The sequence below is a fragment of the Dendrobates tinctorius genome, unplaced genomic scaffold, assembly GCF_039654945.1.
Source record: "Dendrobates tinctorius isolate UK_male_01 unplaced genomic scaffold, ASM3965494v1 ptg000250l, whole genome shotgun sequence".
Taxonomy (NCBI): domain Eukaryota; kingdom Metazoa; phylum Chordata; class Amphibia; order Anura; family Dendrobatidae; genus Dendrobates; species Dendrobates tinctorius.
In genome coordinates this window covers 2,622,042-2,647,996 of record NW_027361917.1, presented here as the reverse complement: position 1 = coordinate 2,647,996, position 25,955 = coordinate 2,622,042, and the positions used below count along the sequence as shown (strand labels likewise).

At 42.6% G+C, this 25,955-nt stretch overlaps 1 protein-coding gene across 6 annotated transcripts in view; it reads left to right on the top strand.

Annotated features, from left to right (window-relative positions):
- KIZ (kizuna centrosomal protein) overlaps positions 1–25,955 on the top strand; it is a 205,321-nt gene that overhangs the window by 69,807 nt on the left and 109,559 nt on the right. For all 6 annotated transcript variants that reach the window (XM_073557411.1, XM_073557407.1, XM_073557406.1 and 3 more), the window contains one exon: positions 20,260–20,395. In XM_073557411.1, coding sequence (XP_073413512.1) covers positions 20,260–20,395 — 136 coding nt within the window. The remainder of the gene's footprint in view (positions 1–20,259; positions 20,396–25,955) is intronic.

Sequence of the window (25,955 nt, the reverse complement as noted above, 5' to 3'; positions counted from 1 at the left end):
CAGAAAGTGACCTACTGTTTAAAACAAGTTTTTTTTTTAATTAATTGTCTTTTTGTTTCATATCGAATCTGTATTAAAAAAAAAAAAAAAAAAAAAAGTCAGACATCTTGTAATTTTCACACTGGTCACTGCGACTATTTTAGACAACTACTTCATTTACTGAAGACTTGTGAGCAGTCTCATTATGATCATGCTCATAACACAGGATCCACCGCAAAGGCTGGGAGAAAAAAAAAATTGTGAATATATCTTTTATTATTTCCAAAGTATATTTTTTTATTTTAACTTTTGAAATAATAAATCTAAGTTTTATTCTCCTATTTCTTTTTTTCCCTAAGTCTTGGCAATGGTACACACTAAATATGAACAATACTAGTAAATCAGAGAAATACATTTTACCCTACTAATCACATTAGTCAGTGTCACAGCTGACCCTGCTCCCCTTCCCTACACAATGACACCTGCACACACTTATCAGATGCTTCACTACAAAAGTGATACTACTTGCAGATGTCTTTGATGGGTTTTGACCCAAGACCCCAGCGCTGCAAAACGACAGTGCCAACCACTGAGGATCTGCTAATTGTAATACATCTAATGTAAACCTAGAATCCATCTATCCCCTCTCGGAGTAATTCCTATATTAGTCCAAGTCATGTCTATTTTGTAAACTAAAGGTGTTTCCATGGTATACAAAGCACATACAGATAGCACTGTAGCATACCCTTGTTTTCTACAGCGTTTTATGACCACTTTCTGCTACCACTTTACATATATAAGTCCCATCCCTGTGTCTTCTGTGTACATGTGGTTGCTTCCTGAAAAAGAAGTGATTTTAACTTTGAAACGCGTAGAACAAACCACAAATTTCTTCTATCTGCCCAAGTCTGGATTGACGTCTTCACACTTTCAACAGCACGGAAATATATCCACAGGAATCCTGTTTGATACAGGCGCTATATTAACACACGATCACTCGTGCTAGCTTCTGATGGAGCCTGTTGGTGAATTAACAGCGACGTGCCTGATACTAGAGCAGTGATATCATCAAATAATATTTACTGCACATATATACAGGGTGGTCCATTTATATGGATAGACCTGGGTGGGCCATTTATAAAGTTGGATCCAAAATGGCCGCCATGGTCACCACCCATCTTAAAAAGTTTCCCCCCTCCCATATACTAATGTGCCACAAACAGGAAGTTGATATCACCAACCATTCCCATTTTATTTAGCAATACAAACCTTTAAGCTAATAAAATGCAAATACCTATAAATAAATCTAAAAGAGCATGCAAAAACAATAAATAACTAAATTAAATCACATAAATCACAATATATATAGTCCATGAGTAAAGAAATATGGTGTAATGATTAACCCCTTTCCTACAATGGACGTAATATTCTGTCCGTGTGACCCTGGACCTAATTCCCATGGACGGAATATTACGTCATAGCGATCAGCGGCGCCCACGTGGTGACTACTCAGGACAAACTGCAAAACAACTTTTGGGGTCCAATTTCTCCTGTTACCCTTAGGAAAATCAAAAATTGGGGGCAAAAATATCATTTTTGTGGAAAAAATGATTTTTTTATTTTCACGCCCGGGCGTTATAAACTTCTGTGAAGCACTTGGGGGTTCAAAGTGCTCACCACACATGTAGATAAGTTCCGTGGGGGGTCTAGTTTCCAAAATGGGGTCACTTGTGGGGAGTTTCAATAGTTTAGGTACATCAGGGTCTCTCCAAACGCACATGACACCCGCAGACCATTCCATCAAAGTCTGCATTCCAAAACGTCACTACTTCCCTTCCGAGCCCCGACATGTTCCCATACAGTAGTTTTCTCCCACATATGGGGTATCAGCGTACTCAGGACAAATTGCACAACAACTTTTGGGGTTCAATTTTTCCTGGTACCCTTGGGAAAATAAAAATGGGGACTAAAAGATCATGTTTGTTGAAAAAATACGATTTTTTTATTTTCACACCCGGTCTTTATAAACTTCTGTGAAGCACTGGGGGGTTCAAAGTGCTCACCACACATCTAGATAAGTTCCTTGGGGGGTCTAGTTTACAAAATGGTGTCATTCGTGGGGGGTTTCCACTGTTTTGGTACATCAGGGGTTTTCCAATCGCGACATGGTGTCCGATCTCAATTCCAGCCAAAAACGTCAAATGGCGCTGCTTCCCTTCCGAGCTCTGTCATGCGCCCAAATAGTGGTTTACCCCCACATGTGGGGTATCAGCGTACTCAGGACAAATTGCACAATAACTTTTAGGGTGCTGTTACCCTTGGAAAAATAAGAATTGAGGGTGAAAAGATCATTTTTGTGGAAAAAATATGATTTTTTAATTGTACGGCTTTATGTTATAAACTTCTATGAAGCCCTTGGGGGTTCAAAGTTCTCACCACACATCTAGATAAGTTCCTTAGGGGGTCTCGTTTCCAAAATGGTGTCATTTGTGGGGGGTTTCCACTGTTTTGGTACATCAGGGGTTTTCCAATCGCGACATGATGTCCGATCTCCATTCCAGCCAAAAACGTCAAATGGCGCTGCTTCCCTTCCGAGCTCTGCCATGCGCCCAAATAGTGGTTTACCCCCACATGTGGGGTATCAGCATACTCAGGACAAATTGCACAATAACTTTTAGGGTCCTGTTACCCTTGGGAAAATAAAAATTGGGGTGAAAAGATAATTTTTGTGGAAAAAATATGATTTTTTTAATTGTACCGCTGTACGTTATAAACTTCTGTAAAGCCCTTGTGGGTTCAAAGTTCTCACCACATATCTAGATAAGTTCCTTGGGGGGTCTAGTTTCCAAAATGGGGTCACTTGTAGGGGGTTTCCACTGTTTGGGTACATCAGGGGCTCTCCAAACGTGACATGGCGTCCGATCTGAATTCCAGCCAATTTTGCATTGAAAAAGTCAAACGGCGCTCCTTCCATTCTGAGCTCTGCCATGCGCCGAAAGTCGTTCCCCCCCACAAATCAGGTATCAACGTACTCAGGACAAATTGCACAATAACTTTTGCATTCCAATTTATCCTGTTACCCTTGGTAAAATAAAAAAAATTGAACCTGAAGTATTTTTTTTGTGAAAAAAAGTTAGATGTTCATTTTTTTTTTTTATTCAAAAAAATTCCTGTGACGCACCTAAAGGGTTAATAATAAACTTCTTGAATGTGGTTTTGAGCACCTTAAGGGGTGCAGTTTTTAGAATGGTGTCACTTTTGGGTATTTTCTATCATATAGACCCCTCAAAGTGGCTTCAAATGTGATGTGGTCCTAAAAATAAAATGGTGTTGTAAAAATGAGAAATCGCTGGTCAACTTTTAACCCTTATAACTTCCTAACAAAAAAAAATTTTGGTTCCAAAATTGTGCTGATATAAAGTAAACATGTGGGAAATGTTAGTTATCAAGTTTTTTGCGTGCCGTATCTCTGTGATTTAAAGGCATAAAAATTCAAAGTTGGAAAATTGCGAAATTTTCAAAATTTTTGCCAAATTTCCGTTTTTTTCACAAATAAACGCAAGTTATTTGAATGAAATTTTACCACTAACATGAAGTACAATATGTCACGAGAAAACATTGTCAGAATCACTGGGATTCATAGAAGCGTTCCAGAGTTATGACCTCATAAAGGTACAGTGGTCAGAATTGTAAAAATTGGCCCGGTCATGAACGTGCAAACCACCCTTGGGGGTGAAGGGGTTAAGGATGAAATAAAGGCTGCATCTTACCCTTAAATTACTCTCTGATGCCTTGGAATCTTTGGCGCTTCAATGTCATGGGGGACCTGTCATGTTTGCTTTAACAGTAGAGTATGTGTAAGACTATAATGGCAACTTAAAGAGGAATCTGGAGCCAGTTTTTTGCTACCTCATTTGAAAGCAGCATAGTGTAGGGGTAGAGACTCTGATTCCAGCGATGCGTCGTTTACTAGGCTGCTTGCTGCAGTTTTGATAAAGCCCCTGTTAAATCTGCTGTAGATCTAGCAGTTCTTCAAGTGCTCAGCTCTGTATAACCCCGCCCACACCACAGATTTTTAGCTTACTGTGCATAGGCAGAAAGATGCCAAGCACTGATGGGGTCGGAGTAATACAGAGATCGTAAATATGGAGGATTATATGGTAGGAGGTTTACTAGCCCTCTAGTGATAATCTCCTGCTGATAAAAAAAAAATGATTTTTTTTCAAAACTACAATTGGCCCGGTAAGTGACACACATCTGTGAAATCAGGGTCTCTGTCTCTACATTATGACAAATTCCCTTTTAAGAAAAATTGCCATTGTTTTGAATGCAAAAGTATAACAATGAAAGCAAATCTTCTCGACCGCTATGGCTAAAATTAAGATTAAAAATGTGTTTGTGGAAACTAATGGAAAACTGGAACACTGATGGGTGCCATCTTGTGTAAGCCACAATTGTTTTGGACATGTAGTCACCTGTCGGGCCGAGAGCACTGTATGTTTGTCATAGCTTATGATAAACTACTTTTTCAAAAACAAGTCCTTAAGTAACTTTACATGGCGAGTATGTTACCGAGAAATCAGCGTCTATGAACTGATATGTAAATTGCCATGGTAGATCTGAGGCCTCTGTGACTCCAGCTCTACTCCCTGCCCAGCACCACCTCCTCCTGACTGACTGTTCCTTTGCCTGAAGTCACACAGCACAGAGGCTGTCAGTCAAGCAGGAGGCGGTGGTGCTGGGCGGGGAGTAGAGCTGGAGTCACAGAGGCCTCAGATCTACAAATAGCTCTTCAGCCTAATTTGCACATCAATTGAAACACTGATTTTTCAGTAACGGAGGAATGTGCTGACAATGCAAAGGTACTGATGGGAGCAACATGCACCTATACATATTCTGGGAGGGGAAATCCTCCGGACATATTCCCTTTAACGTGTCGGATTCCATTACCTTCCACCCGTCTTGCATCTACTGAAATTGATTGATTCAGTCGGATAACTTATTAGTCTCTAGTTTACAAAGTCAGAAATGTGTCTTGACTTGTTTGCACTGGAGCACCCCTCTATCACCTGTCCCAGCGTTGTACACCACCGATCAGCAAGCTGTCCCCAAACTATGGATAAATAGGTGACCCCTTGCTTTCCCTCGCCCTGTTAACCCTATCTGTATGATCGGTGTTATGGTGACTTTGATCTGTTTTCTCTATTCCTGGGTTACTTTTTGGAGATGGCCAGGTGTACTGATATATACGGTGTAATTATCTTGCCCATTGCTTGCTTTGTAGCAATCACATCTGTACCTGTGATCACCGTAGATGCGATTAGTCCTTTATTGTAAAGCTGTGATCTCATTATTTTTGCCGCTACTTCCTAAGCTGGGAGGATTTGGCCCAAAACCAAATACAAACATTCCTGGACACGTCAATTATCATTTTCAATTCCTATATAAAATACATGGGATTACTGTAAAAACAATGGCGTTGTAACCATAGAAACACTTCTTATAAATCTGCGGGGAGATAAAAATCAATGTATGAATATTAAAAGACCTGTTTAATTGTCAGTCTGACATATACATATCACACTGGGATACATTAATGGTGCAAATTGCATGTGTTAATCAAGACATGTAGTGCAATTAATAATATTGTAGTAAACGTGTGAACAGAATGTATAGATCTATAAATTAAGTGTATTTCTTGGTTATTACTTCGGAAAAGTCATTGTGATTAAATAGGTAGGATATTATACTCTTAAGGCCCAGTCACACATAGCGATCTCGCTAGCGAGATCACTGCTGAGTCACATGTTTTGTGACACAACAGCGATCTCACCAGTGAGATCGCTGTGTGTGACAGCAATCAGCGACCGGCCCCCCTGCCGGTTATCGCTGATCGCTGCAGGAAAGCCCAGGACATTTCTTTGGTCGCTGGTCTCCCGCTGGCCAGCACGCATTGCTGCGTGTGACCGGCGGGAGCCCAGCAATCAGCTGGTAACTAATGTACACATCGGGTATCCAAGGAACGCACGTCCCTTGGATACCCGATGTGTACGTTAGTTACCAGCTGCCTGCATCAGCGCGCTGGTAACTAACAGAACACAGCGATGCCGCACGCTCGGCATCGCTGTGCTAATCGCTGGTGAAGCTGTCTGTTTGACAGCTCACCAGCGATCACATAGCGACTTACCAGCGATCCTGACACGTTGATATCGTTATCGGGATCGCTGGTAAATCGTCATGTGTGACTGGGCCTTTAGTGTGAAAACTAAGGGTATGTTTCCACTGTCAGTAAACGCTGCGTATTGGACGCTGTGTACATCTGCAGTGTCAAACCCGCAGCGGCCAGATGTTACAGCATAGTGGAGGGGATTTTATGAAATCCCATCTCCACTATGCTGGTAGGGACGCCTCTTGCTTCCCCGTGTAACCGGACATGCGGCATGTCTTTCTAGACCGCAGCATGTCCATTTATCTTGCGGAGACGCTCAGTCTCCGCAAGATAAATATCACAGTCCAATGTATAGGACACTGTGATTCCGCAAGGTTCAATGAACACATGCGGAATCACCGCGCGTATAAAAGCCGGCAGCGCTTTGGATGGAGCGGACATGTGTTGCGTCCAAAGCACTGCCGGTTTGTGCCCGTGGAAACATAGCCTTAAAGGGCCTGTCAAATCATTGAACGATATGGACTTTTTTTTTCTTCTAATGAAAATTGTTGCAAATTTCTTACAAATATTGCACTGTCTAGCTATTAAGACTTTCGGTTTCACTGCTCGTTGCTGGCTGCAGACTGAGAGGTTATCTCATGAAAACATTTGTTCAAAACTCAGTAGAGTATTTGTAAAGAAGTGTTTCTGCAATATACATCATCTAGAAATATGGTGTGGTTTTGTAAATGCATGACCTTGTCATCTGTGATGGTGCCCCATGCTTCTGCTTTTGTGGCTGGCGCATTGGTCCGCCTTCACACATGCTCAGTAGCTTCTCTGCTGTGTTCTTTCTCTTCACTCAGCGTAGTGATCTGACAGTGAGGAGGTCGATACTATGTGGTAATGGGTGGAGAACTACAATATGTGTGTCATGGCTCAACTCCAGGACCCGATCCGGTGATCTCTGGCTGTGAGTCGGTTTCCCTCTCTGTCGGACCGCAACCTGTATGGTCTCTATCCAATATCCTATCTGCTGGTAATGCTCTTGCCTTTGCTTTGCTGTTTTGCTTCTTTGAAGGTGTTTTCATTTCCCAGATTTGGGGGGGTTTCACTTACACCAAAGGTCTTTTGGGGTTCTTTTCTTTTCCTTCGTCGTTCATGTATCACTGTGTGAACACGTCCTTAGTCCTGTGTCTCACCCGCTGTCTGTGTGCATGACTTTCTGTTGTTTTTATGAGGGGCTTACACTCTGTGTATAGTTGAGTGTTTAGTTAAAGATACTCAGGGTCAGCCGACGGTGAGTGGGGTCGCCAGTGTGTAAATTTAGTGTACCAACCTCTGCGGTCAGTCGGTAACAAATTAGGGTCAGGTTAGGGATATTCCAGTCTGTATACGATCCTATGGTGTGCAGGTTCTGCATCTCCTCTGGTTTGTTCATCACCGTGTGATTGTTGGGGTTCAGTCATAACAATGTAAAGTAGATGTAAGCAATTCAATTCTTTAAAATTAGGTTTCTTCCTTGTCATAAGGTACAAGTTACTGTCCAACCACAGAAAGGGAAGTGACCAAAACTGAAGAAGCTTAAAGGGGAAAAATTTACACTAAACTGTACTTTTGTTTGTTTTTTTTCCCCTCTTGCATAAATATGGTTAAACTATTGATGTGCACTACTTTTTTTTCAATAACTAACCCCCCTAAATAAGAAATTGTCAGTGAGGCTGTTATGATGGGGAGTCGGTAACTCTTTTGTATGACTTTTACTGAGGTCAACTCAATTGATTTATGATCACATCATATTAGAGATGACCTTTCATGTGATCAAAAAAACCAGCTAACAGAAGCTCTTAAAAAAGACAGATGAGAGTGAGGGATGCCAGATTAGGCTGACTGACGGACTGTTAGACAAAGGGGTCGTCCACTACAGGACAGCCCCTGCATAAACAATTCAGACTATAGGAAATAAAATAATGTGTAATCCTGTCCCGTTCAAGTAATGGCGCTCCCTACTGTTCCTGGTGGGTGACGTGACTTTGGCTGCAGCAGTCTTGTGATACAAGATCAGTGGTCATTGCTTTGCTATAGTTTATCAATACTCTATCTGAGTAGATGTCTTCTCTGACAAAATGGTGAAAGCTGCAGCCAATCGGCAACCGTCGATTATCTTCTCCAGTCACATAACACAACAGCGTCTCAACACCCACCAGGAACAGCAGAACCAGCATTGCAGGGATGGAACCACTGCAAAAGTTGAGTATCCATTGTTTTTATTTACGATGGGGCTCTGATTTGATCAAGTAGGGGGAGTCCAGTAGTGAACAAACCCTTTTAAAGGGGTTGTCTCAAGTTCTTAAATGGTTAAAATTGCAAAGTGCTTGTGAAAACAAGTAGTTTTGCAATTTACCTCAAGGGATTTTTAATTCTATAGTTAACAGGTTTTGCCTACTTTGTCCCAACCCTAACAATTCGAAAAGGAACCTGGCACTCAAAATAATGCAGTTCATGGTGCAACTTATTCAGTGTAGACTAATACGAATGAGTTCATCAGATACGACACATGTGGTTCAGAGAGACATCATATGATGCAGCATTAAGGAGCTGAGTGTGACCTCCGTTGGCGGGGAAAATACACCTCTGCAAGGTCCATAGACAGTTTGCTGTGGAAGACCTTGACATTGACAGACCCATACAGAGCCCTGCCCTCAACTTCATTGAACACTTCACAAATGCTCTTCTGGATGAATTGGTGGTGGAAATGGAAATGGCTCAAGACTCATATATATATATACAGTATATATATTTTTTCTAAACCACAAAATATGTTGGTAAAGAACAGAGCGAACATATTTTTCAAAACTTAGATAATAAACAAAAAATCCAATATATATCTTGTAATTTTCTGACTACACATTTACACATTTACTGTCATTGACTTAAAGTAAGATAACAAGCATGGTATTGTGTTCTCCATCCATCATATCAGTGAGCTTGAGTGCCATTATAATCATGAAATACCATGTTTTCCACAGCGACAGTTCAGATCTTTACTAATAAATAATGCGGCTATTTAGCCCTTATTGTTATTAACTTGTTTTTTTTTGTGAACAGAACAAATAGTTGCTTTTGTTGTTGTGGCACGATGATATACCGTACATGAACCGTATTCTTTTGTCAATTTTTTTTTTTTTTTTTCATTCCTACATGTGTGCTGATAAAACCTTTTGAAATGAGTTAATTGGGAAGGATTGCACATGGTTCAATAGTGGCAGGCTCAGGGGTGATAATACAATGATCCATCTGAATGCAGTGTAGAAAGAGCGCAGAAACAATCGTGGAAGGGATAATGGTCTTCCCTTGCCTTTAGTTGTACCATCAGTACAATGGTTGGGGTTCCTCGCTCAAGGTTTCATCGTTTTGTCTTGTGACGTTTGTAGATACAATGCTTATTTATTATCATTCTCTGTCATTGTTTGTCAGAAAGAATGTAATATCCAGTTAATGGAGCTTGTTCCTTTTCTGTGCATGTATTCTTGAACACTGTGTTCTGGTCTCAGGTTAAAGTGAAAAAACCCAAATTAAAAGAAGCAATTTTTTATAATTAAAAAATAAATGTTTGATCATCCTGTTTATGTAGTGACCTGCAAGTATTTTAGATCAGTGGTCCCTGATCTATAGCCCAAGCTGTTACCAAACTACAGCTTCCAGCAAGCCCACACAGTTGCTCTGAACTCATGTTCACGGAGTCTTTTCTTGTTCTCTATAGTCCGAGTGGATTTATGAAAACCGAGTTTAGCTGAATGTAACAGTGATATTTGGATTTCAGTGGTCCGATTTGACTAATATCATTCATATTCATTTAGGTTTCTCATAATCCAGAGATTATACTATTTTTAGTTCCTAACACTAATTGTATCAAAGGGATTGCTCTTCTCCCCCATTTCTTAATCTGGGCCAAGGGGGTGATCTAGAGCCAATAAAAGATGGGAGGGAGGTGTGGGGGAGATGGACAACACTGACATCATGGCTCCTATCTGTCACAAAACTATGACGGATTGATTTTCAAATAGATACTAGCGAATCTTGATTGACTCATGAACTCACAATGGGGTTTCTAGTTTCTAAGGCAGGTAAAGTACTGCATACTACGCGGATAGTACCATCTACAAGCTGCAAAATCTCTGACATGAACAGAAGTTGTTTCTCTTTCAAAATTTTTCTACTGATGACTCTCATCTCCTATCTCATTTTCTTGTTTTATACACTTTTGATTGTTGACTGTTTTATTTTTTTTTTTATAGTTATATACTAGTATTTTCATTTTCAAGCTCATGGTGGCTCAGTGATTAGCTTTGTAGCTTTTGCAGGACTGAGGTCCTGGGTTCAAATCCCACCAACACCCACATCTGCAAGGCGTTTGTATGTTCTCCCAGTGTTTGTGTGGGTTTCCTCCGAGTTCTCCGGTTTCCTCCTACACTGCAAAGGCATACTGATAGGGAATATAGATTGTGAGCCCCAATGGTTCAGTGCTGATGATGACTGTAAAACGCTTCTAAAATTAATGCTGCTATTAAGTAAGTTCAAGAAATAAGTACACTCTTTTTTTTTTTTTTCCTGCCTAATTTTCAAGTGACTAATTTATGTTTATTTAACCCGTTCACGACCAATGATGCCACATAGGCGTCATGAAACCTGGTTCAAATCTGACCAGTGACGCCTATGTGGCGTCATGACTTCAAAGCCCCCCTGCGGGTCGGGTGACCGGGGTCACTGAAAGGTCACCCGAACCGCAGATACAGGGGGCTTTGTAATTCACCTCAGGGGGCGTGGCTTCGCCCCCACGTGGCTACGATCGCTCTGATTGGCTGTTTCACTTTTAACAGCCAATCAGACCGATCGTAGCCACGTGGGGGCGAAGCCACGCCCCCTGAGGTGAAAATTGATGAAATATTACAATCCAGCCATGTCCGACGCTGCTGTAGCATCGGACATGGCTGGAGACACCGATTCCACCCCCCCCACCGGCGATCGCCCCCCCGCAACTGAATGACAGCGGCGATCTGCCGCCGCTGTCATCATCTGCCCCCCTCCCATTCCCTCTGCTCCCCGCCAGCCTCCGATCCCCCCCTCACCCCCCCGGTACCTCCTGAGTCCCCCCGACCCTCCCGGTGTCCCTCGGGTCCGGATGATGGGCGCCGCCATCTTTGAAAATGGCGGGCGCATGCGCAGTGCGCCCGCCCGAATCTGCCGGCTGCAGATTCCATTCTTTCATTTTGATCACTCTCACAGTGATCAAAATGAAAGAAAAGGTAAATAAACCCCCCGATTATCACCCCCATAGGTAGGCAGAACTAATAAAATAAAGAAAATATTTTTATTTTTATTTTTCCATTAGGGTTAGGGTTGAAAAGAGGGTTAGGGTTAGGATTGAAAAGAGGGTTAGGGTTGAAAAGAGGGTTAGGGTTAAAAAGAGGGTTAGGGTTAGGGTTGAAAAGAGGGTTAGGGTTAGGGTTGGAAAGAGGGTTAGGGTTAGGATTGGAAAGAGGGTTAGGGTTGGAAAGAGGGTTAGGGTTGGAAAGAGGGTTAGGGTTGGAAAGGGTTAGGGTTGGAATTAGGGTTAGGGTTGGAATTAGGGTTAGGGTTGGAATTAGGGTTAGGCTTGTGGTTAGGGTTATGGTTAGGGTTGGGATTAGGGTTCGGGGTCTGTTGGGGTTAGGGTTATGGTTAGGGTTGGAATTAGGGTTAGGGGTGTGTTGGGGTTAGGGCTGGAGTTAGAATTGAGGGGTTTCCACTGTCTAGGCACATCAGGGGGTCACCAAACGCGACATGGTGCAACCATTGATTCCAGCCAATTTTGCGTTCAAAAAGTTAAACGGTGCTTCCTCCCTTCCAAGCCCCGACGTGTGCCCAAACAGTGGTTTACCCCAACATATGGGGTATCAGCGTACTCAGGAAAAATTGCACAACAACTTTGGCAGTCTAATTTCTCCTGGTACCCTTGGGAAAATAAAAAATTGGGAGCTAAAAAAATATTTTTGTGGAAAAAAATTTTTTTTTTAATTTTCACGTCTCTGCGTTATAAACTTCTGTGAAGCACTTGGGGGTCCAAAGTGCTCACCAGGCATCTAGATAAGTTACTTGGGAGGTCTAGTTTCCAAAATGGGGTCACTTGTGGGGGGTTTCTATTGTTTAGGCACATCAGGGGCTCTGCAAACGTAATGACGACCGCAGACCATTCCATCAAAGTCTGCATTTCAAAACGCCACTACTTCCATTCCGAGCCCTTACGTGTGCCCAAACAATAGTTCCCCCCCATATATGGGGCACCAGCGTACTCAGGACAAACTGTACAACAACTTTTGGGGTCCAATTTATCCTGCTACCCTTGTGAAAAAAAAAATTGCTGGCTAAAAATCATTTTTTTTGAGGAAAAAAAAAAATTTTTTATTTTCACGTCTCTGCGTTATAAACTTCTGTGAAGCACTTGGGGGTTCAAGGTGCTCACCACACATCTAGATAAGTTCCTTAGGGGGTCTAGTTTCCAAAATGGGGTCACTTGTGGGGGGGTTCCACAGTTTAGGTACATCAGGGGCTCTGCAAATGTAACATGACACCCGCAGACCATTCCATCAAAGTCAGCATTTCAAAATGTCACTACTTCCCTTCCGAGCCCCGACGTGTGCCCAAACAGTGGTTCTCCCCCACATGTGGGGTACCAGCGTACTCAGGACAAACTGGACAACAAATTTTGGGGTCTAATTTATCCTGGTACCCTTGTGAAAATAAAAAATTGCGCACTAAAAAATAATTTTTTGAGGGAAAAAATTTTTTTTATTTTCATGGCTCTGCGTCATAAACTTTTGTGAAGCACTTGAGGGTTCAAGGTGCTCACTACACATCTAGATAAGTTCCTTAGGGGGTCTAGTTTCCAAAATGGGGTCATTTGTGGGGGAGCTCCAATGTTTAGGCACACAGGGGCTCTCCAAACACGATATGGTGTCCGCTAACGATTGGAAGTAATTTGCATTTTAAAAAGTCAAATGGCGCTCCTTCCCTTCTGAGCCCTGCCGTGTGCCCAAACAGTGGTTCCCCCCCACATATGGGGTACCAGCGTACTCAGGACAAACTGGACAACAAGATTTGTGGTCCAATTTCTCCTGTTAGCCTTGTGAAAATTAAAAATAGTGTGCTAAAAATCATTTTTGAGGAAAAAAAATTATTTTTTATTTTCACTGCTCTGTGTTATAAACTTTTGTGAAGCACTTGGGGGTTCAAAGTGCTCCCTACACGTCTAGATAAGTTCCTTAGGGGGTCTAGTTTCCAAAATGGGGTCACTTGTGGGGGAGCTCCAATGTTTAGGTGCACTGGGGCTCTCCAAATGCGACATGGTGTCCGATAACGATTGGAGCTAATTTTCCATTTAAAAAGTCAAATGGTGCTCCTTGCCTTCCGGGCCCTGCCGTGCGCCCAAACAGTGGTTTATGACCACATATGAGGTATCTGTGCACTCAGGAGAAATTGCTCAACAAATTTTAGGATCTATTTTATCCTGTTGCCCATGTGAAAATGAAAAAACTGAGGCTAAAAGAAAATTTTTGTGAAAAAAAAAGTATTTTTTTTTTTACAGATCAATTTGTGAAGTACCTGGGGGTTCAAAGTGATCACTATGCATCTAGATAAGTTCCTTGGGGGGTCTAGTTTCCAAAATGGGGTCACTTGTGGAGGAGCTCCAATGTTTATGCACACAGGGGCTCTCCAAACACGACATGGCAACCGCTAAATATTCCAGCATATTTTCCATTCAAAAAGTCAAATGGCGCTCCTTCCCTTCTGAGCCGTGCCGTGCGCCCAAACAGTGGTTTATGACCACATATGAGGTATCGTTGTACTCAGGAGAAATTGCCCAACAAATTTTAGGATCCATTTTATCCTGTTTCCCATGTGAAAATGAAAAAATTGATGCTAAAAGAAAATTTTTGTTGGAAAAATTAAAATGTCCATTTTTTCTTTCCACATTGCTTTAGTTCCTGTGAAACACCTGAAGGGTTAATAATCTTATTGAATGTAGTTTTGAGTAGCTTGAGGGGTGCAGTTTTTAGAATGGTGTAACTTTTGGGTATTTTCTGCCATATAGACCCCTCAAAGTGACTTCAAATGTGAGGTGGTCCCTAAAAAAAATGGTTTTGTAAATTTTATTGTAAAAATGAGAAATCGCTGGTCAACTTTTAACCCTTATAACTTCCTAACAAAAAAATATTTTATTTCCAAAATTGTGCTGATGTAAAGTAGACATATGGGAAATGTTATTTATTAACTATTTTGTGTCACATAACTCTCTGGTTTAACAGAATAAAAATTCAAAATTTGAAAATTGCAAAATTTTCTAAATTTTCACCAAATTTCTGATTTTTTGACAAATAAACGCAAAAATTATCAACCTAAATTTACCACTAACATGAAGCCCAATATGTCACGAAAAAACAATCTCAGAATCGCTAGGATCCGTTGAAGCGTTCCTGAGTTATTACCTCATAAAGGGACACTGGTCAGAATTGCAAAAAATGGCCTGGTCATTAAGGTCAAAATAGGCTTGGTCATGAAGGGGTTAAAGACCCATATAGCTAAATATTGGCCTTTTAAAGGGGTTTTCCTGTTTCAGAAAACACCTGTCACCCCACTTTTTTTTTTTTTAAACACTAACAAAAACTGCAGCAGCCAATAATTTAGTAGCTTTTGTTGTGTTTGCAGACCGAGCCACTGAACTCACTGATTGGCTGCAGTGCTTTCTAAGCAATGTAGAAAATGAATTCATATTCTAATCCAACCAAATATTAACATGTAATAAACTACTGAAAACATCCTGGTATGCATGGTCCCCTCACCCCTCAATCTTGGTATGCATGGTACTCCCTCACCCCTTATCCTGGTGTGCATGGTCCCCTCACCCCTTATCCTGGTATGCATGGTCCCCTCACCCCCAATCCTGGTATACATGGCCCCCTCACCCCCTATCCTGGTATGTATGGTCCCCTCACCCCCTATCCTGGTATGCATAGTCCTCTCATCCCCCAATCCTGGTATGCATGGTCCTCTCACCCCCCAAACCTGGTATGCATGGTACTCCCTCATCCCCCAATCCTGGTATGCATGGTCCTCTCACCCCCCCAATCCTGGTATGCATGGTACTCCCTCATCCCTATCCTGGTATGCATGGTACTCCCTCATCCCTATCCTGGTATGCATGGTCCCCCTCCCCCCTATCCTGGTATGTATGGTCCCCTCATCCCCCAATCCTGGTATGCATGGTCCTCTCACCCCCAATCCTCGTATGCATGGTACTCCCTCATCCCTAGCCTGGTATGCATGGTACTCCCTCATCTCTATCCTGGTATGCATGGTCCCCTCACCCCCTATCCTGGTATGCATGGTACCCCTCATCCCTCAATCCTGGTATGCATGGTACTCCCTCATCCCTATCCTGGTATGTATGGTCCCCTCACCCCCTATCCTGGTATGCATGGTACCCCTCATCCCCCAATCCTGGTATGCATGGTCCTCTCACCCTCCCAATCCTGGTATGCATGGCACCCCATTCTTTATCCTGGTTTGCATGGTCCCCTCACCCCCCAATCCTGATATGCATGGCATCCCATTCTTCATCCTGGTATGCATGGTCCCCTCACCCCATATCCTGGTATGCATGGCCCCCTCACCCCCTATCCTGGTATGTATGGTCCACTCACCCCCTATCCTGGTATGCATGATCCTCTCATCCCCCAATCCTGTGATGCATGGTACCCCTCATCCCCAATCCTGGTATGCATGGTCCTCTCACCCCCCAATCCTGGTATGCATGGTACTCCCTCATCCCTATCCTGGTATGCATGGTCCCCTCACCCCCTATCCGGGTATACATGGTCCTCTCGCCCCCCCAATCCTGGCATGCATGGTACTCCCTCATCCCTATCCTGGTATGCATGGTCCCCTCACCCCCTATCCTGGTATGCATGGTACCCCTCATCCCCCAATCCTGGTGTGCATGGTACTTCCTCATCCCTATCCTGGTATGCATGGTACCCCTCATCCCCCAATCCTGGTAAGCATGGTCCTCTCACCTCCCCTATCCTGGTATGCATGGTACTCCCTCATCCCCCAATCCTGGTAAGCATGGTCCTCTCACCTCCCCTATCCTGGTATGCATGGTACCCCTCATCCCCCAATCCTGGTAAGCATGGTCCTCTCACCTCCCCTATCCTGGTATGCATGGTCCCCTCACTCTTATTAAAACTACACACATACAAAAAAAACAAAAACATTTATACTCACCATTCTTTCCTGTGCTCCAGCGCTGTCACCACGTTCTGCTGGAGGCTGGGGGAGGAGTCTGGCGCTGGAGTACGCGCAGGCCCATAGCGCTGTACGGCGCCATATTGCTGAAGACACACTGCAAGTGTGTCTTCAGTAAAATTGCCACGGATCGCGCCATGCGCGATTCCGGCCGCACTCCCGCCCCGGTCTCTGGCTGAAGAGAAGCGCCGCGGCAACGCTCCTCCCGGTCAGGTAAGTATGTAAGTATGGCGTCGGAGATGGCGGTATGCAGTGTGAACAGTACCGCCATCTCCGGCGCCATACACACTCCTCACTGCTGGCTGCCTCATTCTGTCTGGAGCCAGACTGCGCAGGCGCGTCGCGCTTCGGACAGAGTGACGCTTACGGCATTATATTATAGATAAAAACCAAAATCAGTGGCAGAATAGACTCGGGTATTAGTGGCACGTGGTCTACTCATATATACTGGGGAGTGAGAATATATCACATTACAAGTAACAAAATGCTATCATTATCATTCTGTAATGCTGTAGATAAGCCCCCGATCCATCCTGCAAGAGAAGAAAAATAACTTTTATTATACTCACCTGCAGGGCGGTCCGATCCGATGGGTGTCGCAGGTCCGTGACCGGAGCCTCCCATCTTCATGCGATGCCGCCCTCCTGCTTGCTTCATGGCTCCCCAGCATCGTGCTCCTGCGCAGGCGTACTTAGTACTGCAGTGCACAGGCGCTGTGCCTCTCTGACCTTTCCCAGCGCCTGCACCCTGCAGTACTTTGCTCTGCCCTCAACAGGGCAGATAAGTACGTCTGCGCAGGAGCGCGATGCCGGGGAACCATGAAGCAGGAAGGCGGCATCGCATGAAGATGGGAGGCGCCGAGCTAGGACCTGCGACACCCATCAGACAGGACCGCCCTGCAGGTGAGTATTATAAGTTATTTTTCTTCTCTTGCAGGGGGCTTATCATTATATAATGCTGTGGATAAGCCCTGAAAGGCGTTGACCATAATTCCTATTGGCCAAACCTGGTGACAGGTTCCCTTTAAATACGATTTGTCTAATTATATACAGCAAAGTTTGTTCCAATGATTGGTGTAAGTAGTGTGCTTAATGGTAACTGTCATCCAGCTCCCAATTCAAAGTTGTAAATATAGTAAGGTCCTATTACAGGGTGAATCCGTTGCAGGAACTCCCTCCCGTGGATGCCCGTCTTCTGTGCATGTCAGGAGATGTCAAGACGGCAGCGCACTCCAGCCATAAGCACTGCTACTACGCTGCTGTACAAGCAGGGGGCATGAGAAATGTGACATCACTAACAAGGCTACAGGACCTTGGTGCGGCCACAAATCAACGCGTTTCGAAGGAGACGTTGTTTTTATTCCACAGGAACTTGAGGAAGAAGGCCCTCTTCTCCTACGAAAAGCGTCGCTTTGAAACTTTGCTGCATATACTTAGGAAAATCGTATTTAAACGGTCTCCTTGCGGTGGATTATTAGACATCCTATGGCCATTGATCCCCTTAATCTTATTTTTATTTTGAATTATTTTCATTGTGGGCACCAGTTACTCTTTATTGTTGGTGATACCTATAAACCACTTGGTTTAATCACATCAACTGTAATTATTACATTTTTGTTTGTACACACCTGTTTCCTATTATGGTTCACTAATATATGTTCATATGTTTTGTTTACATATGTGACTTAATCTCCAACAACTTTTCTTCCATACATCTATCCTGTACTATGTATATGTGTCTTGAGTAGCACGGTAGTGTATACTGATACTAATCCTTACCTGGCACACAGAGCCTGCCTCACAGCCAGTAGTTCACTACCAGCAGTCAGTAAGCCCCAGTGTGTGTTTTTTCTCTTTTTTTTTTTTATATCTAAAAGGAGTTGTATGGCCTTATGCTCCAAGTCTGCAGTCCCTCTGTGTGTCTGTAGACTTGTGAATTCTCATGTTGCACGCACTGTACGCTGTGATGAATACATGTGGATACTGCAGAATATACATGCGAGTCCTCGCTCAACGCTAATGTATTGAGCATCAAGTCTAGTTGGAATGTGGACTGAAGTATGCAAGGGGTACCAACAATTTTAACCACGTGTGTAGATCAATGTGCTGGTTTTTCTACGATCAAGTATAGTATCTTTCGAAAAGGTGGCCTGCTCCTACCACCATAGTACATTGATACACAATACAAACTGGGTTGGTGCATTCGCTAGTATGCCAGGTGGCTCATACAGTCATCTGGTGGAAACCATGACCCTCCAGGATCGAAGTCACTAAGCTGGGTAAGTGTGAGGGCTTATGGTGCAATGTGTCTCAGGAGTGGTCACCCTGGTGGGAGTCTGAGTTTACTTGGAGAGAGATCCCAAGTATGTCTTGAACTCCGTAGCATTCCGCACCTAGCCTTTCATACTTTCTTGAGACCCCCCCATTCCTGGCCTTCAGGTTAGAGAGGGGAATTTTTGTAAACTCGGTCGAAGGGCCGGCCAGCTTTGGGCTGAGAAACCAACATGAAGCAGAGCTCCCAGCTCCACTAGGGTGAGAGTCTGGTTGGACGTTGAGAACACTAAAAAGGCTCTCTCCCAGCTTCAGTTAGGGAGAGCATCAAAGATACCTGACCCTCGCTGTGGTCTTCTGGCTCAAAGGGATAGGGATGGTTTATTGGGGACCCTCTCCTCTGGGAAGAGTCCACATGAATCCACACCTTGTGCGCTGTTTTGGTGTGACTTCAGTCACATTTTTCAGAGCCTTAAATGTTGTTTCAATCAAAAATATAGAGCACTGTGTTGTACATGCCAATTTTTTTGAAAACCTGCTTTCCAGTGACAGGTGTAAATAAGGCTTGTGAGAGCCAAAAAATTTTTGACTTTTTGTTATATCAATTGGTGAACTACCTGCTTTTTAATTAATTGTAATTGTTTGTAAAAGAAGACTATTCCTACTTGCAAATAAGCTTTGGATTGTGCTGTGATTTATAATCACCTGTCTAAGGTTAGTTTCACACTAGTGTTCTCGGGCGCAGCGCAAGGCCGCCGCTTAGCTCAGCCCCCGGCCGCGCCCCCTCCGGTCAGCTCCTCCTAGGATTGCAGGACGCTGCATGCGATCAGCGTACCGTATATTTAATGTTGGGTACGCTGACCATGCGCTGGTCGTGCGCTGGTCTGATTTTGCTGGCGCTACGCCCAGCGCACAAAAATGCAACACAGCGCGTCTTTGTGCGCTGGGCGCAGCGCCAAAAGGGTGCAGCGCCAGCAAAATCAGACCAGCGCACGGTCAGCGTACCCAACGCTAAATATACGGTACGCTGATCGTATGCAGCGTCCTGCGATCCTAGGAGGGGCGTGGCCGGGGGCGGAGCTAAGCGGAAGCCCTGCGCTGCTCCTGAGAATGCTAGTGTGAAACTAGCCTAAGAACTAGACAATATTGCTAAATATGCCTTATTGTATTTTTTTATTTATTTAAAAACATTTTTTAACAAAGGGGGCACTTTGTTAGTAAATTAGTCATTGCGTGAATGGGTTTGTTACTTGATCCAGATTACCGCGCTGACCAAAGCGCTAGCGCTCCTGAATATAGATCGTAGAATATTCGAGTACAAATCTTGACTGACAGAAGCTACCTGAGAGACGGGAGACAACGCCATCAACACATTTTAATTTTTCATTTTTCAACTCCAAAAGGCACCAAAATAAATCAGATTTTTAATTTAGATGTCTAATACGTTATTATACAAATACAAACGATAGAGATCTTATTTTTTTTAGTAAAACTGTTTTATTTATTTTTTCCTTACAGGAAAATCTCAACATCATTGCAGGAGCATCTGCTTGGCCATATAGCTTTCTTGAAAGAACGTGGGATTTTGAAAGGCGGTGTACCAGCGGGTTTTTCTACTTTATTGATGCTGAATGATGAAATGAAATCTCAGCAGGTAGGAGATGCCTATTTTGATAATCAATGTGCCTTGTTATTTTGCCAAGTTGCGACACTTTTTGTGAGGAGAGAAGTCTTCCAAGTTTAACTATTTTTCTCACAGCACGTTTTTGGAACACATTGGGGAAAAATACGATGAAATAAGACTGCAACAATATTGGGACATCTGCCTTACTAAAGATGATGTCTATATACTTCTTTACACGCTTACATGCATGCACCATCGGTATAAGGCACGTACTAGTTATAGCATTCTGAAATTAGCAATGTGGATTGTGCTGCTCATACTTTGAAGCTGCCCTGATCCTTTGCTGCACAGTCCTTTCTATGGATACAGCACTATTTAACTTGGCAACACAATTCACTCATTTTGTACTTATTGTAAAGTTATTGTTGCTCACCTGTCACAATTCTAGTTCTGAGTTTTGCAGTGCATCTATTCTCCAGCTGATGCTGTCTACTGCGCATCGGGTTACCACAGCAACCTGACATGATCATATGATATGATTCTCCTAGGTTATTCAAACTTGTCTCAGGCGGTGGACATAGTCTGATTATTCAAGTAGCTGGCGAGATCCTGCGTGCCCAAAAAGTACATCAATGCGCCAATATTACTCAAGAGATTTTATGCTAAGTATCCTATTTGTTTACTGACTCTTCTGTGAGGGGTCCTAAAAGAGGGGTATTGTTACACAACTGTGTCACCGCCCTTTGTTGTGTTCCACATCAAATTTTCCAAGTTGTCTCCAGATGTCGTAGAATCATAGAATGTTAGAGTTGGAAGGGACCTCAAGGCTCATCTTCTCCAAACCCCCTGCTCATTGCAGCGCAGGATTCCCTAGATAAGTGTTCACCAACTCTGGTCCTCAAGAGCCACCAACAGGTCTTGTTTTCAGGATTTCCTTAGTGTTGCCCGGTGATAATTGCATCACCTCCACATGCAATAATTACATCATGCAATAATTACATCACCTTTTCTCTCAACTTGCTCCAGTTTTTCAATGTCTTTTTTAAAATGTGCCCAGAACTGGACACAGTATTCCAAATGAGGCCTGACCAAGGAGGAGTAGAGGGGGATAATTACTTCATGTGATGTAGACTCTATGCTTCTCTTAATACATCCTACAACTGTGTTTGGATTTTTGCTGCTGCATCACACTGTTGACTTATGTGCAGTCTGTGATCTGTTAGTATACCCAAGTCTTTTTCACACGTGCTGTTGCTTAATTCTATTTCTCCCATTCTGTCTATGTAATTTTCGTTTTTACTGACAAGATGTAGAATCTTGCATTTCTCCCTGTTAAATACCATTCTATTTGTCGCTGACCATTGTTCAAACTTATCTAGATCCTTCTGAATCCTTTCTCTGTCTTCTCTGGAGTTAGCTATCCCTCCTGGTTTTGCATCGTATGCAAATTTGATTAGTTTACGTTCAGTTTCCGTATCTAGATCATTTATAAAATGTTAAACAACATTGTGGCCAGGACAGAGCCTTGTGGTACCCTACTTGAAACATTCTTCCAATTGGATATGCAACCATGAGATCATTGAGCCAGCTATGAATCCACCTAACCATAGGCTTGTCAGTCCTATACTTGGTCATTTTTTCAATAAGGATAGTATGAGATACTTTATCAAATGCTTTGTTGAAGTCGTGATATACTATATCTACCGCATTTCCCTAATCCACCCAGTCAGTGATTCTATCATAGAAGGAAATTAGATTATTTTGGCATGACTTGTTTGCTATAAAGCCATGCATGCTCTGTTTAATTACTGTGTTCTTATCCAAGTACTTACATACATTGGGGAAAATAAGTATTTGATACACTGCCAATGCATGAATTTTTCCCACCTACAAAAAATGGAGAGGTCTGTAATTTTTATCTTAGTTACACTTCAACTATGAGAGACAATCTTAGAAAAAAAAAAAATCCAGAAAATCACACTGTTTGACTTTTGCATACATAATTTGCACTTTATTGCATGAAATTAATATTTTATACAATAGAAAAACAGAACTTAAAATTTGGTATAGAAACCTTTGTTTGCAATTAAAAAGGTTAGACGTTTTCAGTTGTTCTTGACCAAGTCTGCACACACTGCAGCAAGGATTTTGGCCCACTCCTCCATACAGATCTGTTCCAGATCTTTCATGTTTTTAGGCTGTCACTGGACAACATTGAGTTTCAGCTTCCTCCAAAGATTTTCTATTGGGTTCAAGTCTGGAGACTGGCCAGGCCACTCCAGGACCTTGACATGTTTCTTATGGAGCCACTCCTTAGTAACCCTGGCTTTGTGTTTTAGGTCATTCTCATGCTCGAAGACCCAGTCATGACCCATGTTCAATGCTCTTAATGAGGGAAGCTGAGCTGTGATTAGTAGCGTCTGGGAGGCAGGTGAAGAAACTCTGTATTACTACCAGGCTGAATTACAAGGAGGGATTTCACATATTACTCTTCATGAGCAATAAATTTGAATATCTCAGCAATGGAGCTACGCAGTACTAAAAAAAAAAGCAGTCGAATCACCGTTGCTCAGAGATTTAACTACTGGTATTTAACTCAAAATTTTGAGCAAGTGACAGGTCCCTCTTTAACAAAGAATATTTTTTTGAGGTAGATACTTGCGTCACAGGAATAGGAGTTGTACTTTCACAACAGTCACATGAAACTTAAAAATCATCCCTGCTGCTTCTTCTGTAAGAAATGCTCTCCTGTTGAGAGGAATTGCTCCATTGGAGACCAAAACCTCCACCAAAGCTAATTTAACAACAAGGAGTGACTCCACTTTCTCAAAGAGGCAATGTTTCCAGTAACTATGTATACTGTCCATAAAAATCTGAAATATGACCGTAAATTGAATTATTTCCAGCACATGAAACGCACTTTATTCTACCCTACAGTCCTTTCTGGGAATAGCCTGATGTTGGTTCTCGGGCAGCGCGCACTGCACATGCCCGAGAGCTCTTGTCACAGCGCAGGCGCCAGAATACAAAACAGGGGGAGACGGCGGCGCAAAGGACATCATGATGGACGGATGGTGGGCGTTACCCAGACACAGGACAGAGGCAATGTAGCATGATGGACGGATGGTAGGCGGCTGCTATAGGGGAACACGACAGTCCTATGGGACACATTACAGGTATGAGGAGCTATCTATAAAAGTCGACATTTCAGCGTTACTAGGGGTCAGAAACGGAAGAGCCACCTTCACAGAATGCTGCCTTAGTGCTGCTGAAGGTGGCTCTTTAACTGAAAAACGCCCTGGTGGGGTGACAGGTTCCCTTTAAGACTATCTGGTTCTAGCTTCTGAAGATTTCTTTGAACTTCTCTCTTATCTGTTATTGTCTAAAGTTTAAACAGTAAATCGGAAAACTTAAAGGCAATCTGTCAGTAGGATCAACTCTTCAAAGTTGTCTATATGGGCCTGTAGGTGATTGGGACTTGAACAATTTACCTTTATATCTGTGATTCTGACTTGTAAATTAGCTGTTCCAGTCTTTTGACTGGGCTCTGATCGGCAAGAGAATCTGCCTCCAGACCTTATTTTAAATGAAAGGGGGGGTGCAATGCATTTTGGCAAATCATTAAGATCCGTCATTGGCAGCTCTCTGCAATTGCCAACCAAGGATGTCCCAGATGTTGTTGTGAGACAAGTCCGGACAAAATACAGATGATTGTAGCACATTTAGGTCCATGCAGGCTGCTCACAGTAGTGCAAGCAACATGCGGTCTAGTGTTGATTTGAGAAATGGCTTATGGGTCACCTTGGAGATGGCCATACCACTGGTTTCATGACCAAATTAATACAAAGCAAGCCAAGGAATAGGATTGGGTGACTTCCTTTAAAAAGGCCTCTTCATGGTGTTGCCACATACTGTAAATCTGATTTTTACATACACGTTAAAAAATTATGCCTTTATGAACAGCAATGTGCTTTTGATATTAAGAGCAATAGGGCTTGTTTTGGAATTTTTCTTTGTGCAAATTTTGTCAAAGAAAATATACATTTTTCATGCAACATTCCATGAAGACATACCCTGAAGACCCATGCAAGGCCGTGTCCTTACGAGTTTTTAAAGCATGTAACAACATTTTATGATTTGCAGAAAAAGCTTCAAATGGAGATATTTAGATACTGTATGTTATTCAGACCTCAGCAAAGTAATAAAGGAACGCTGAGTGGTATTCAGAACCATTAATCTATTTATACATGAATCCATCCATTGTGATTTTGTATGGTTTCACTTTCATTTGTATTTTTTAGTTTGACATTGTCCTCTAATAGCTTATTAAAGTGTTCTTCACTTTTTAATAGACTAGTCTTAGAGTCTTTTCCTAACTATGAGAGTAGCCTTGGATTATGACCTTTGGAGCGAAGCAAATTAACCTTGTATTGGTGCCTTTTGTAAGCGGCGTGACAGCAGTGGAATGTGTCTAGAAGTAAGCAAGAATGAATCATTCCACTATAGCGGATGCTTGTACTAGCTTTGTGTAATGCAAGGCAGTTAGCTTCATTATCAGGAGTATAGAATTCCCATCAAAACTGGAATGAAGCTCATGTGCATTCGTAAAGTGCCTATTTGTTCTTGAATTATAATAAAAATCCCTCTTGGTTTTAGTTTTGATCTCTTGTGGCCTTCATTTAATCACTAAATAAAAGAACCTGAACAACCCATCTTATGGCCGTGTTGACATAAAAATAAAAGAGATGAATAATATTAATAATAAAAAAAATCTGCATAATCAAAGCCTAAACTAGGCTGTTTCTTAACGGGAATCTGTCACCCTTTTTTTGACTATGAGCTGCCGCCACTGCGCACTGCAGGACTCTGCCTGCCCTCCACAGGGCAGAGCAGTGCGCCTGCGCAGGAGCCGCAACGGGAAGGAAAGAAGAGGACGGCATCGTATGAAGATGGGAGGCGCTGGACCGGACAGCGACACCCATTGGACCGGACGCCGGGGTGAGTATAATTTAACTCTTTTTTAGTAAATTGGGAATCAGCAGTCATTCAGGATTATTCCGGAAGTCTCACCCCATCAGGCAGCTGAATCTCAGGCAGGACCGGTATGTGACCGCTCTGTGTCGGAGAAAAACGGTGCTGTGCACAACAGACAGGTAAGATGCAATAACCTGCCTGTTGGTGCTTAGATACAGTTTTAGTTGTTTTTTTTTGTAAAGTGCCGGATATCCCCTTTAAATGTGGCATATCTTCAACAATAAAGTTTATATTTATTTACCTTTTCAAAACTGTTTCAGGTCTCTTCATTCTGAAATCTGTATCTGCTTTTCTCATTATGTGGGCAGGTCAGCTTGTATTTTAGTTTCTTTCCGCTACAGAGAATCCTGATCTAATGTGACATGGACATGATTTCTTCATTCAAATTGGTCCATTTAACACTTCACTGTAATACTGAAGAAAAGTAGCTATGTTTCCAAGTGGCGAATTCGACAATGCCTGTGAAAATATATTTCTCTACCAGCTTTCTTTAAGAGATTCCCGTATAACATTCTACTTAATACTAAAATATTCTATCTATTGTAGAAAAATTGAT